Source organism: Osmerus mordax, chromosome 7 (assembly GCF_038355195.1).
Source record: "Osmerus mordax isolate fOsmMor3 chromosome 7, fOsmMor3.pri, whole genome shotgun sequence".
NCBI classification, from domain to species: domain Eukaryota; kingdom Metazoa; phylum Chordata; class Actinopteri; order Osmeriformes; family Osmeridae; genus Osmerus; species Osmerus mordax.
In genome coordinates, this window is record NC_090056.1 from 4,441,473 (window position 1) to 4,457,278 (window position 15,806).

The window sequence follows — 15,806 nt, forward strand, 5'->3', positions numbered from 1 at the left end:
GTGTATTATCCTCATCAATAATGAAAGACATATCGCAATCACCGATATATGCCGTGTCCTCCCCTCTTCCTCATCCCCCCTTTTCTCCCTGCCCTCCCTGATCACCACAGTGGCCTGCCATGGCATGCAATGACCCAGTCTAGGCATGCGTGTGCGTGTGTCAATGTGTGTGTGTGTGACAGAGAGAGAGAGAGAGAGAGAGAGAGAGAGACAGAGAGAGAGAGAGAGAGAGAGAGAGAGAGAGAGAGAGAGAGAGAGAGAGAGAGAGAGAGAGAGAGAGAGAGAAAGAAAGAAAGAAAGAAAGAAAGAGAGCAATTTACTGCAGCTGCAACACTTTTCCCTATCGCAGTCTCTCTCTCTCTCTTTCTCTCTCTCTCTCTCTCTCTCTCTCTCTCTAGTACTCCTCTTTTGTTTTCAATTGTTTTACATTTTTGGTATGAAAAGAGATGCTGGGTGGACCAGACAAATTCTGATTACATAACTCTGATGGTGTGATCAGATGAGATGAGTCGAGTACTGTCTCTCTTCTCCATTATGACCTCTCACGGCTTCCTCAGCAGAACACAGACCTGCTTGTCCACTCTCTCTCTCTCTACTTCTCACACACACACACACACACACACACCCACACACAGACTACACAAATAAACAATATACCAAAGCCTGCACTAAGAACACAGATCATTAGTGCTGTGTCAGAACATTGCTTCAATAGTTCTTGACAGCCCGAGAGGGAAATAGACAGAGAGAAAGAAGGAGAGAGATTGATGATCAGGATTCAGCAAAGTCATTTAAATGGAATTATTCATGGTAATTACACCAATAGGCCATGGAGAAGAATACCACAGCTGATTTTGATAAGAAGCAGCATTCTCTGTCTCCCTCATTACAACCATGGATCAGCACTCTGTCTTTTATTTTGCTGCTGAACATGACTGGCATTTTAGTAAATGTAAAGTATTTTATTGAACATGCTGAGTTGTCCTGATGATAAGATGTGTCTACTGTGTTACAAATAATATTTACATAGCTAATTATGCATTATGGACATGGTTTTGTTCTTGCTGTTGTTGTCACTGATGGTTTGTTGTTGTTTCGACCCAGGATTGCTTTAATTCGTTTTTGTTTTTTTTCACCTTCCTGTGAAACACGCCCCAGTTTGCCCTTGCAGTGTCCTCGCTTGGTGTTTTTTCACCAAAGGGTGGCGATAGAGGACTGTCCCAGGATGCCTTACTCAGTCCCTCCTACATCCATCCCAGTCCTTATGAGTTCAACCATACAGTACCATCATTTCCAGTAATGATCCTGTGTCTCCTGATTCCTTCCAGGTAGTGTATGGTGCCCGGTGAGCCAAACTAAAACATATCATGGAACAAGGTTTGGAGGCATGGGTTGCGGATTGAGAACCCATGCCAAGGCAGAGATGGGTGGATATGTACGTACGGGTGTGTACATGTGTGTGTTTGTGTATGTAAGCGTGTGTGTGTGTGTATGTAAGCGTGTGTGTGTGTGTATGTACGTGTGTGTGTGTGTGTGTAAGAGTTGTACAGAGCCCCTCTGAGGATCCAGAGCCACGCTGCGGGGGGTCTCAGTGTTCATCATCACCTCTCTTATCTAGGCCACGGAGATATTGGGAAAAGGGGGGAAAGAAAGAAATGAGAACACAGCAATGCTTCAGCACAGTACAGGAATCTGTGTCCAAAGAAGAGCTCTTGAGAAAGAGAGGATTTGCAACGAAAGGGCTCTGCGCCCACCGTGTCAAAGTTTAAAAAAAAGCTGTTGTCCACAGAAAGGCAAAAGGCTTTATGAGCCTAATGTTTTAGCAAACCTGCTTACTCTTGAGGAAACGCTGGTTATCCTAGTTTGCTAAAGTGCCTCGAAAAGAGCCTGTATGCTGAGGATCAGTCTCGTGGGTTTTTGCTGGTAGTTGCAGTAGCACTGTCCATACTCTATCTGCACTAAGGTACACTGTTTCTGAATACATCTTCATAAGCACAGAACTGGCCCCGCTGATATACCGTGGCCATAACAACCTCTCCAAAGCCATCGTGTGGATGAGTGGGTTCCAATTACAGACAGCACACCACATATCTGCTTAGACAGCACTTCTCTTCGGCGGTTCTTCAGCTTTCTTTGTCCAGTCAGGGAGGATGGAATTCAGCCTTTCCTTCCAATTGGTGGCAGAGACAGAAAGCGGTGGATCTGGGATGTGGGGGGTGGATGGCGTTAATGAGGAGGGTTGGATGGTAATGGTCTCTCTTAAGACTCACAAGCACACAAACACATTTGTCTCTATTCGTCTATTTCTCACTCTCTCTCCTACACACACACACACACACACACACATTTGTCTCCCTCTATTTTTCTATTTCTCTCTCTCACACACATACACATTTAACATGTTCCAGCCCTTACGGACTCTTTTCTCCACTTCTCTGTGTTCTTTGGTCTATATTTACATGTAAATACCAAACATTTTTGTCCCAAAAAATGAAAATGATTTGTTTTTAGTTTTCTTCCATTCTTTTCTACCAAGTGTTGCAGGATGTCCCACACACCCACACTGGAAGGGGTGTTTAGTTCACCCATATCTCTGCCGTGCCAAGGAACAGGCAGCTACACAGAAGAGTTTTGTCTCTGCAGTACCCAAGCAGTGTGCATGCGTGCGTACCTGCTTGTGTGAAGGATAGCCAGTACAGCAGAAGGTATGTTTTGCTGAGTTCCCTTTTGTTCAAAGAGCAAACAAAATCTGGAGAATGTACAAAAATGGAGGCGGAAGTCACGTGCTATCAGAGTTTACAGATGAGACAGACAGACAAGTAAAAAAAGAAAGAGAGAGAGGGAGGGAGAGAGATAGGAAGGGAGGAAGGGACAGAGGCAGAGGAACATGAGAGAGAAAGAAAGTGCGAGAGAGAGACTACCAAGATTGACAGAAAAATATAGAGATAGAAGGGAACAGTGGGTTTTACTATTGATACCGTTTTAGTCTTGCCAACCTCAACGCACACACACACACACACACACAAACACACACACAGATACACAGAAGAAGAAGTCCTCTAGATCCAGGTAATGGTAGTCCTTTGGAGAGGTTAAATTGGAACATTGGTGCTATTAAGTAGTCATTATGGACTAATTAGTGTGTGTGCCTGTGAGTATGCGTGTGTGTTCATGTGTGTGTATGTGTGTGTGTCCCAGTGTGCATAAAGTATTATTTTTCCCTTACATGTAGAATGCCGTCCTGATACATCTCTATGATTGGCTGACTGCTGTCGCCCTGGAGACAGCAGGGCACCTGATCAGGGGATAACATGACTACAGTGTTACAAAAGCATAAACATCTTGATTAGTACACAGGAAGGTAATAATGTCTATGACACCTCTGTATAAGGTGCTGTACTGTAATAACTATACCTTTCTATGTTTCATGTGACTGGATAGTCTTCTGTATAATAGAGCCTGGGGGCACATTTCATTGTCAACAATATGCCAGCAATGAAAGGAAAGAAGAAGGCATTAGTGAAAATGTCAGAGAAAGAGGGAAGCAAAATGAGTTGACTTGTAGCTTGTGTAGAAAAACTATCGAAAGATGACACGTGTTGACCCACGGGCCCTGTCTGTGTGTGTGTTTGTGTGTGTCTGTGTGTGTGTTTGTGTGTGTCTGTGTGTGTGTGTTTGTGTGTGTCTGTGTGCGTCTGCATATGTTTTGTGTGTGGCTGCGTACGTGTGTGCGAGTTAACGTGTGTGCTAAAGTGTGTGAGTACATAATGATGAGTGTGTGTGTGTGTGCGAGCGTGTGTGTGTTTGTGCTTGTGTATGTGAGCTATCACCCTGCTGCCCTGTGTCTCAGTAAGCAGAATGGTAACCTAAGAAGAAGAAACTCAGCTCCATGTGTCTCTTCGCAAGTAAAACACTGATGTAACTGCCTGGCTGCAGGCGAGAGAGAGAAAGACTTCAGAATATCAATTCAGAACCTACTCTGCTATGCTAGTTATAAATATCTACCTTTAAAGACTATGTTAATGTCTGGTGGCAATGTTCTTATAGGACAGCCCCGTTCGTTGGCCCCTTTTCACACAGCCATGCCATTCCTCCAATGTTGCTTCGTATATTTTTCTATTTATGTTTCTTTCTCTAGACTGAACTGTATTGACTAGTAGGCTACTGTGTTCTTTGCTCCTGTCCTGTGTTTTAATTTAGTTTAGCTCGTGTTTCTTTATGTTGTTTGTTTCCAAGCCGGGAGGGGGCAGCAGTGAGCAGCCAAGATGCTCTTTTCCCAGACAGACAGTCAGCGGCTCGTCACCAACAGAACCGCTAGGACCTGGGCGGAGAAAAATACCCTCTCGAGCACACTACCTTTCTTTTCTTTACCACTTTATGCTGCACCGGCGAAGGAGGAACCGTGCAGAGACAGGGAGAGCGCAAAAGACGTGAAAGTTAACGGAATACTTCGATTTTTGTTAACGGGAAATACTACGAAAACCTGTCCTTATTGCGTTTAACTTGCTCCCTTGGTTCTTCATTCTGCGTTGTTGCATGCGTATCAATTTGAGGCTTGCAAAGATCGTTTTGCCTTTTGATAGAACTGAACTTCTGCCTCTTTCATGTAGAGGTTTCGTTTCTGTGTTCAGTTGTTGTAAAAGCGGAATGAATGACAAAGACAAAGGCTGATGTTCATTCGCCAACTCACTCTGTCTCGCAAAAGGAACGGAGACTCCGGCTCAAAATGGACAACGGGACCGAGAGCGCCGGCAGCGGGCTGGCTCAGCCGCAACAGCAGCACCAGTTTGAGGAGCAGCCCGCGGTGCCGCCCGTTCAACGGAACGAGAAGAAGAAAATCAACCGGGCTCCGTCTCCTGCCAGACCTAAGGACGTTCCCGGTTGGTCTCTGACCAAGATTCGTGGAGGAATAGGAACCCCGACTCTTAGCGTCAAACCTGGCTCAATACATCTTGGGAGCAGGGTCTCGAGGCGCAGTCCGGGCGGTGGGAAAGAAACCAAATCAGAAAAAGCAAAAATGACAGGGAAATCCACATTATCGGTTGCCAGTGCGCAAAAAAGCACAAAAAGTGGTCGGAGGAAGGTATCTGACGCCAGCATAGCCTCGGACGACCTGAGTAAAGATTCTGGGTGCGCTCCGGGGAAACTGTCTCCAACGGACAGCAGCTCGGAGCTTTCCGATTGTGCCTCGGAAGAAAACAAGCTATCCACCGACGCTCTCAGCAGTGATACTGAATCCAGCAGCCGTGGCGGGGGGGCTGAGGTCAACACACGGACCCAAGACGAAGTGCTATCAGAGAGAAGCCGTGGACACCAACATGCCAAGACCTCGGTGGAGAAGGACCGACTCTCGCTAGGAGTAGAAACGGGGGAGGGAAGCATCTCTCCCGGAGACGAACGCTCTCTCACCTCTTTCGACAGCCGAGTGCCCGCCAGCACTTCGCTGGCCTTCTCTGACCTCACTGAGGAGTACATGGATGGCATGCATGAGGAGTTCGTCAGGGAAATCGAGGAACTGAGATCAGAGAATGATTACCTCAAAGTAAGAGATGTGTTTTCCCCACTGCAAATTTGTCCCATGTTTACGTTTGTTTACGTTGTTTAGTTTGGGTTTAAAAGAAACACACTTTACAGTAAAACATAAGACGTTCTTCGGATATAGCCCACTACCGTTCGAAATAAATAAATGTATTAATATCATCAAGAGTCAGGTGGCTGAGCGGTTAGGGAATCGGGCTTGTAATCTGAAGGTTGCCAGTTCGATTCCAGGCCGTGCAAATGACGTTGTGTCCTTGGGCAAGGCACTTCACCCTACTTGCCTCAGGGGGAATGTCCCTGTACTTACTGTAAGTCGCTCTAGATAAGAGCGTCTGCTAAATGACTACATATAGGTAGGATATATTATATATAGGCCATATATTTCCAATATTATGATTAGGCTAATTGATTGATTGACCCTCGCCTCCTTCCGTCCAAGCTTCCACCTTCAAAAGTCAATATTTCAAGACTGCGGAGGTGGTCTGTGGTGTTATCTTTGATAACACACACTACTTCAGCTGTTGTTCAGGTGCTTGTGCTTGTCTGATGCGTGATCAAAACACCGGAGGTGGGTGGAGGGGCACGCAGGTGGCTTAACTGGCATGCAGTTCACCCTTGTTACGCACTAGAGGATTACCGTGACCGCGGTAAAGACGGCTTGGCTAATTGCACTCTGTCATCCGTTGTCATGTAATAGGTGACGTGCATCAGGGTAGACAGATCTCAGAGGGGGGTCGACAGGAATTAATTGAATTAAGGCGTAGCTGTACTTGCGCACGAGGCCAGAATCAGACACAGAGTCAAATATGTCCTTATGAAAAAGTCTCCTTAAGGCATCTCTGACCAATTATTTTTCAAATCAGTAATTGAACTTGAAAAAATCGGCCTGCATATATAAGTAAAGCCATGTTAACTGGTTGCCAACCAGTGATTGATTACCGCATAGTGTTTGAGTGTAAGAACACTGCCCTCACATTGAGATTGAAGTCTTCATTGACATTTGAGGTGAACTCTCTACGTGGTCACGCCAAACTATAACTGGCTGCTGGTCTCTGAAAGTCTTCATAGCTATAACCAGGGACAGCTCTCCGCAAACTCTACATCTCGAATTGACTGTGGAAATCAGGTCATCCATGACATTGGAGTAGCGGAGCACAGTGCTGTGTCTTACACATTTATCACTCGTATGACTCCCCTCCCCCTTTCCCCCCCGCCCCCTCTGTCTCACCGACATGCTCTTCTGCAGATGTTGGGCACCCCGGGGGTACCACCCCCATCTAGCACGCTAGGGTAACCGCTAGCACCGTTACAGGATGCTAGCATCGTGCAGATACTGCAGTCCAACCCGCCCATGTTTAGTTATTGAATGCGCCTCACCGGTATCTTCACTCTCTCGATAATGTTTATGTTACCGGGGTTCACCGCACGCGCACAGCGTGAACGCGCGCTCCTCCGCAATGTGTGACCCACATTCTCCCGTCTCGTGGCGCTGTAGTAGTAGGTCTGGATGACAGCGCAGCGGCCCCCTCTTTTCTCTTCACATCAGCTACGCTAGAAGAAAATGTTGTTACACACTCGCACACACACATACACACTCTTCTTCCTACTCTACAGCATAAATACTTTATCTGGCTTATTACTATGCCTCTGTTTGAGGTTCGGGGGATTTGTAGTAAAGCCTACACACTTGTTATGCAACACATGTGCAGTAGCTGTCAGTTAGTTACTACAGCTACTACAGATATAATGATGTAATAGTTATGTCCACATCAGTGGGTAATAATAGTTATCAGACAACCTTATCACCCAGAAGTCCAGTTCTGTACAGTTACTCCCTCATTTTACAGCTGTTCTCCCTGACTGTATGTCTGTACTGTACTGTGTGTACCAGTCACGAGGAAGGTCAATGGATCAAGGTCTGATGCAATGATTGATCTGAGGAAGATTTGATTGCAGAGGAGCCATTTCAAGTTCAACCTTCTTCCTCTCCACCCTTCAATCCCCCTCTCCTTCCCTCTCTACCCCCTATACCCCACCCCTCCCCCCTTCACCCCACTCTCCTTCCCTCTCCACCACCTCCACCCCCCCCACCCCCCTTCCCCCAGGATGAGATGGAGGAGCTGCGTTCGGAGATGCTGGAGATGAGGGACATGTACCTGGAGGAGGATGTGTACCAGCTGCAGGAGCTGAGGCAGCAGCTGGACATGGCCAACAAGACCTGCCGCATCCTTCAGTACCGCCTGCGCAAGGCCGAGCGGAGGAGCGTGCGGGTGGCCCAGACCGGCCAGGTGGATGGGGAGCTCATACGCACCCTGGAGCAAGATGTCAAGGTGAGAGAGAGAGTGTCTGTGTGTGTGTGTGTGTTTGATATGTTAAAAGATGCAGTAAAGTCCAACGGTCCAACGAGGGGGACTTTGAAGTAATGACGAGCAACTAGGTCATTCACACGCAGCACATCTGAACAAGAAACAGCGACACGCAGTTAGGTCATAAGGTCAAAGGTCATACGTGGGTCTCATTAGTAGAGACCTCGCTGCCTGTTGGTTTTCCCGCTGTCGACCCCAGGCTGTGGTTATACATCCCAAACTCACACGGTTCTGTCAACCTCCATCCAGACACGGACGCACAATGTGTTCTTTCTTCCATCAGCCGAAGAAGAGACGTTGGACATTGAAGCGGAGGAAAGACAGGGAGGGTAAAGAGGTGTGAAGCTTGAAAGAGGAGTGGAAAAACAGAGAGAGAATGTTCGGAAGAGGGTAATGATGTCATTCCTCGGGGGTCAGTCCTTGTTGCTGTTCCTCTCCATGCCTCCCGTTGTTTATTGTGTGAGAGAGAGAAAACAGAGAAGAAAGCACAGAAGAATAGTGTCCCTTCTTTTGCCGAGTTAACATTGTGCCTCGCGGCGTGGCAGTGCTGACTCAAGGGATTCTGGGAGATTTGTTCCACTGCCGAGTTAAAGTCTGGGACAGCCAATCACAGTGGGAGTAGGCTGCAAGGCTTTCTGGGTCGCAGAGACAAGGCGCTGTCTAGAGAGGCTATTAACACAGGAAACCCCAAACAAACCGCTGGGAAACCACCCTGGCCTCCTTCTCTTCTCTCTTTCGCGCAAACTGTGTTCCCAACTCCCTTTGCCTATTTTCCCTCTTATTTTCCCTCCCCCTTCCTCGCCCCCTCTCTCTCTCTTTCTCTCCCTCCCTCTTTCTTTCTCTCTTCCCCCTTCCTCTTCTCTCTTCCCTCTCCTCTCAACACATAGCAGATTGTTTCCCCTAGCTACCAGAGCAAAGCCAGATCAGGTTTCACCCCCCCCCCTCCTCCAGTTCTCTGTTCTCTCACACAACCAGGGCCTTCTGTGTGTGTGTGTGTGCGCACGCACGCACGTGTGTGTGTGTGTCAGACATGCTCTAAACATTCTCTTGCCCCCTTGACTACCACAACACTGTGTCTCTGAAACAACAGTTCCCAGACCTGAAGGGCGTTTATCAAGTCAGTCTAGTGTGTTACAGTAGTATAAACATCTTTCTAATGGATGGTGTGTGTTGCTAGTTTTAACTACACCTGTGTACAACAGAGAAGGAGTGGATCAAATAAGTATTCTTTCCCCATGTGGTTCAGTGTTGAGTCATGGAGAAATAAGCCTGTCGTTAAAATCCTGGAGTTAGAATTCAGGAAGTTACTCCCAGGCAAACCACCCTGTGACTGTGGCCAGTCTGTATGATAATGACTCCTTATTTTTTAGTCTTACAGACGACATGGCACTCCCCTGCCTTTTTCAAAGAAACAGGCAACAACAGAACTTGCTCTTGGTTTAGCGTCTCATAGACAAATGGTGTTGCCTTGCTAAGCCTTGATTTATGACTCACACACATGAATAGTGTTTTTTATTTGTTTCATGTTGACACATGAGAACAAAATATGTACTCAGGACCAGCAATGTACTATATCAAATATAAATAATATACAAACATACATTAAGTTAAAAATAATTAACAAGCAACTCACCTAAAACCTATTACAGTAATACATGACTAAAAGTTTAAAAGCAGTGTATCATATTAGCATATTAAACCAGAGCAACATTATGACAAAGCAGCACAGCACAATGAGATAATGAGATGTATACATATAAATATAAGGAGAGATAAGTCTCTAAGACAGCATATGTATACAAACACTCACACACAAGTGTTATTTACTCACTCCAAACCCCAAACCCCCTGAAAAAAAAAAAAAAAGTCTCTTGCTGCAGAGCCCAAGAAACTGTCCCCACAAGGTCATTTTCTTCTTAGTTTGCTGTCCTTGTGGGGACTTCTGCTGAGTCAAACAAGAGCACACACTCACACCCACCCACACACAAAATCCCATGTTTTTTTGCATCCTGAGAGTGAGGGGGAAGAAGGTGTGTGTGTGTGTCCTGTGCTCTAATCGCATGCTGTTCTACTTCCCACATCCAGCAGTAAACATCTGCGTCATGTGACAGGAAATGGAGCATAGCCACAAGTTTTCTCACGATGTCTTCAAACCATACGGACTCAAGCATGACCAGCAAGCATTAGTCCTGCATGACTCAGAATGTCTGAGGTGCTCTGAAACAGGGTTTCTGGTGTGTCGCAAGACCGCGTTAGCCTTAGAAGCTAAAGACTGAGGTGTTAGCTTAGTTTAGTTGTCATATTATGAACACTGGACCAGCTCAGTCACACTAGTTGAGAGTCCATATTATCTGATGGAGGCTGGATGCAGCTGTTCCTCTGCTCTAAAGAGGAAGTCCAGTATTTATAGCTACTTTAGATAAGGTGTTGACCACACTGTGTCTCTTTTCGACTCCATCTCTCTGTTCTAGAGCTCTCCTTCATCCCTCTCTTCCTTATCTTCCTGTGTTTACATTGCGCTGGGGTGTGAGGCTGGCTGGTCTGAATAATATCTGCTCCTGCCTATAGGAGAGAGGCTCTCCTGCATAGCAACAGCATAGAGACCCATGCAGGGGGAGGGGGGGGAGGGGAGGTGGGGGAGAGGTGGAAGGAGGAAGCTAGGAGTTTTTTTTTTCTCTCTTTTATTTCTGTTCCTAATCTGTTTCTTAGTGCATGTTAGATTCGATGCAGAGGTTCTGTATGGAGAAACACCCATATTATGTAGAGTCGGAGAAACACCCATATTATGTAGAGTCGGAGAAACACCCATATTATGTAGAGTCGGAGAAACACCCATATTATGTAGAGTCAGTATCCATGTGTTAACCAGGCCCTGGCACGTTCATGAAGCTTTGTAGGTTCCAGGAGAGTGTTGCTGGTCCACCATGCCTGTTCTGCTGCTGGGCACCATGTGGAGCAACACACACCATACACACAAACATGCACACACAAACACATGGTCCAACCACCAAACCATTATCATGCAGGGTTTAAACCTCTCCCTCTGTCATAAGGACGGCAGATTATCTGCCCAGTCAACAGAGTGGAGGAAGGGAGAAGGGAAGGCAGGCAGGAAAAAATGGTAATAGATCTATTAAAACAGATGCATTTGTAAACCATGTTCCATTGAAGTGCTGATCATAGTAATTATGAAGGCCTTTGTCTGTTAGAAGTCAGTTGGTGCTGAGCATGCAGTAACAGCTTAGTTAGACTGTAAATATCGATACCTTTGGACTATACAGTAAATAAAAGAGCTTCCCTTTGTTAGTACTAACATGAATCATCAAAGAGGAAAATTCAATATGCTTGCTAAGGTTGTTTAAAAGCAATACATAAAGTTGAGAAAAGCTCAAAATAGCCTCACCCAAAAGTTCAAGGTTGTGTCAGAGAATACAATTACAGAACAGCATCCGATTCCTGAAGTGGGCATGGTTTTGAAAGGGCCCAAGACCCTGCGTCTTTCAGGGTTTAGTGAAATCATGGTTGACATTGATGTTCCTCACCCACATCTCAGTCCCTCTTACGCACACAAAAACTTCCCCCAGCTTTAACTGCCTCCATACAGATAAGATCAGATAGGGGTGGTGGGGGGGGGGGTAGTCCTAGTTGGCCGTTGGGGTAACAGGGCAGAGCAGGCAGCGCAGCTGGAGCGTGGACCGCTGCCAGGCACAGAGGAAGAGGAGGAACAGGCTACTGTTTGTTATAAACACACACACACAAGCGCACACACCCCCACAACACAGAGAGAGAGAGACACACGCACACTCTTAGCCCACCGCAAACCATGCACAAAATAAATCAGTTTGGCCGTTAACGGTTGCTTGGTAATGTGATGTGTTGACACAGTGATGCTGTGTGTGTGTGTGTGTGTGTGTTGAGCCCTTGTCTCCCGCCCACTCAAGGTGTTCACTGTCTGCAGATCAGAACAGCAATACCTTTCATCTGGAAACCCAGATAGACAAAGCAGCGGGGGGGACGGGGGGACTGTAAATGCGCGGCTGTTAACAGCCCATTAATAAAGACGTTTAACGGCAAAATGGGCGCGGGCCTCCATAAAGAAGAAGCCTCCCTCCCTCCCATACACACACACCCAATCCACCTCCCTCCCCCAGCGGAGAGGGAGCCAACCTGGAGCCAGGCCAGACTGAGGGGGGAGGAGAGATGTGGTCTGACCATGTGGTACCTCCACCAGACCTCTGACCCTCTAAAAGACAGAGAGAAAGAGAGAGAGAGGGCAGGGAGAGAGAGAGAGAGAGAGAGAGAGGGGGGGGGGGACAGGGGTAGAAAGATACAGAATGTGAACGTTGAACAGAAAGACAAGGTGAGAATGAGTGCAAGATAAAGAGAGACACAGAGTGAGAGGCATGCACACACACACACAGGGGTGAATTAGAGCGTGGTGGAACTAGGCGGTTGGTTTGTCTCCTCCTGTAATGGGCAGCACAGAGGAGCATTGTGGCTCTCAGCTACACATTGGCTCTGGTTCAGAGCCAAGGAGAGGATCCCCAGCACACACACACACACATGAACAAACACAAAACATACACTCTCACAAGCACACCTACACACCAACACAACTGCAGATTCAAAGATCCGCTGGTGATTTGTAGCTGAGTTATAAAATACTATTAAAAACTGTTCTGTCTGGGGCCAAGAAGCAGCTCTCAACATGGATTTAGATATCTAGTGCTTCATTTTTAATACTAGCGCTAATGTAGCTCTAATGCTCACTATGTATCTCCTCTGGTAGCTGCCAACCAGAACAATACAGGCTGAAGATGCCTGGAGTCCTTCAGTAAACACATCTAACCTACAGCCATGGCATCTGTGTTGACTGTCAGACCCATGAGAGGGTGACCACCATAATCGTAGCAGTAATGATCCTATTAATAATAATGAGCCATATTCGTTTATTAGTTTACTGTCTCTCAGCACTGTCAAGGTCGGTTAAGCAATCGACCAAACATCCCATAAAAATGTCTTAAGATGCAGAGAAAAAATCCGTGGATTATCAGTCACAAAAGTCCTTGCCAAAAGGTCTCCATGTTCATGATTGCTGAGTGTGTTTCAGCTGTATTTACATCTACACAGGAATGACCTATCAGCTCGGTCCGATCTGACCTACATCAGACCTGAGTTACCTGGTCATCTACATTTAGTCATTTAGCAGACGCTCTTATCCAGAGCGACTTACAGTAATTACAGGGACATTCCCCCCGAGGCAAGTAGGGTGAAGTGCCTTGCCCAAGGACACAACGTCATTTGACATGGCCAGGAATCAAACTGGCAACCTTCAGATTACTAGCCCGATTCCCTAACCGCTCAGCCACCTGACTCATCTGTCACCGGGCAGGCCAGGACTTGTTGAGTTGAGGATATGATACCTCCAGGGGCTTGTGGGTAATTGCACTGTCATGCTGTTGTTGATTTTAAGAGCCATATCAACGCCTGCCTGTGATACAGATACTGCTAATGAGCACGTACTGCCACTGGGCAAGAGAGCACCTTCTGATAAGAAGAAAGCAGCTTTATCATGAACAGCAAAAACGAAAAATGGGTTTCGGTCACTGTGAAGGTCATTGCCCTAGACGCCATCACACGTGGGCACGCACACATTTCACAGAGTCACATTGACGAGGACCAACCGCTCTCTCACCACGGCCCTCTCCCCCCCCCCCCCCTTACCCCCCAGGTGGCCAAAGACGTGTCCATTCGCCTGCACAACGAGCTGGACAGCGTGGAGAAGCGGCGTGGGCGCGTGGAGGAGGAGAACGAGGAGCTGAGGGTCCGGCTGCAGGACCTGGAGGTGGCCAAGCAGGTGCTGCAGGCCGAGATGGAGAAGAGCAGAGAGGTGAGGGAACTGGGGGAGGGTTGATGCTGGGCTGCTGGGGTGGACTGCCGGGCTGAGCTGGGTTAAAAGGCGTATGAGCTGGGCTCTGAGCTGCACTAGATCTCTCTCCTCATGGCTTGTCTCTTTCCCCTTCTTCTTTTTCCCCTCCCTTATCTCGTGTTGATTAGTCTCTGAAGGGCAAAGGGACTTCCTCTTTCTCCACTCTTCCTCTCTTTCTTCGTCTTCCTCTCTTTCTTACTTGAACGTCAGTTGGATAACTGGCTGGCTGGATGTCTACGCGCTCTGCTAACTGGGATAATACAGCTGCTGTGTGCCAGTCCCATGGAGAGGGAGATTCTTTGCATAGCTGACACACTTCTGATCAAGAGCTGCCCCTTTGTTGTGTTTGTGCGTGTGTGTGTTTGTGTGTGCGTGTGTGTGTGTGTGTGTGTGAAGGAGGGGATGGGGTGGCGGGGTTGTTAAAGAGTGCATATGAGGAATGTCTGTTTGGGCTTTGGATATAATGTTGCTCAGGCATCTCAAGAACATAAAATCAGATACATAGATAGAAACAGTGAGAGTGAGAAGAGTAGGAGAGAGAGAGAGATAGATAGAGGCAGTGGAAAGAAGACAGGCAGACATTCGTGTATGAAGGTGGATTAAAGATGTATGGAGTATTGATTTTTCTGGTGTAGCCTCTGTCTTGTCTGCGGCTGGCTGTGGTGAGGGGTGACCAGACTGCTACTTTAAGTGCTTCTATCACCCAGCACCCAACGAGTGTGTCCTGGAGATGCAGTCGTAATTCCATTTCTGGACATTGCCTGGCGATATCTTTGGTCTTTTAATATTAGAAGGCCCTCTCAGAGTTGTAGAACTGAGGGAGAAAGGGTTCAGCTACTGTGCTAGCGTCTTGCTGCTAGCCTGCTAGCACCTTTTGTTTGCAAGCCAACGCTTTCTGATTAGCAGGGAATTGACGAGAGGGGGACAAAGGAATCTGGAATGTGACTCCCCCTCCTCCTCTCCCTGCTCCCTCCCTCAATCTCTCCATCCCACCTCTTTCCCCTTCATGAGAGACTGCTGATCAAGGGATCTCTTCATCCTCCCTCTCGCAACCCCCCTCTCCTTTTCCTTCTCTCATTCCAACCACATTGATCCCCCTTCCAGCTGTGTTGACCCTCTGAAGGTGACCGGGCAACACTGGATGGTTGGATAAAACAGCAAATGGCTGGAGGGATGGAGGCACGAGGGATGGAGAGGGGTAGTTAACTCCAATGTTGAATAGAGAAAGTGAATAGAAAGAAAGGCGGTCTACAGCAGCTGTTTTGACCCTTGAAGGTGACTGGGCAAGGCTTGGATGGAGCGATAGATAGAGGGATGGAAAGGTGGAGGGATGGAGGAATGGAAGGACAGAGGGATAGAGGGATGGAGAGGGTGGTTCATTCCAACACCCTCCTTAGAAAAAATAAAGAGGGGTTGTCTACCAAAGCTGTGCCGACCCTCTGAAGGTGACTGGGCTGTATATAAGGGTACATGATTGGAGGGGAGTGGGCTTTGGGAAGTAGGGTGAAGAGATGGAGGGGGCTTATGTCGGTGGGTTAGTGGTGTAGCTCCAAATGTGGAGAGAAAGGGAGGGTTGTACCATGTGTGATTACCTGGTTGGGGGGTCTGGGTCATACCATGTGTGCTCTTGGTTGGGGGTTCAGGAGACAGCAGAGATAACGTCGTTAATTGGAAAATCCTCAGTGACAAATGGTTGGAAGGAGTAACAGTGTTTGTCTCTGTCTTTCTCTCTTTATTTCTCTCTTTTGATGTCCTTCTGTTGTGCCCTTCTGATGTTGAGATTAGTGGTCTCTCTCCCTCTTTTTCTCTGTCTCTGTCTCTCTCTCTCTCTCTCCCATTCTCTAAACAGCATTTTATTTTGCCATTACTATTCATGGAAAGCCAGTCCTTATGTTATTTATTGCTAAGAGGAAGTGCTGTCCATTGTTTGTAGGGGCTGGGGAAAGGAGGGGGGCGACCTTGAGCAGGGAGGT

The 15,806-nt window shown here is 47.2% G+C and overlaps 1 protein-coding gene across 1 annotated transcript in view; it reads left to right on the forward strand.

Moving 5' to 3' along the window:
* Positions 1-4,440: 4,440 nt before the first annotated feature.
* Positions 4,441-15,806, forward strand: part of mtcl2 (microtubule crosslinking factor 2) — a 42,276-nt gene continuing 30,910 nt past the window's right edge. Inside the window, exons 1-3 of the mRNA XM_067239681.1 lie at positions 4,441-5,542; positions 7,644-7,868; positions 13,636-13,794. Of these exons, the coding sequence (XP_067095782.1) occupies positions 4,652-5,542; positions 7,644-7,868; positions 13,636-13,794 (1,275 nt within the window). The 5' untranslated portion in view covers positions 4,441-4,651. The remainder of the gene's footprint in view (positions 5,543-7,643; positions 7,869-13,635; positions 13,795-15,806) is intronic.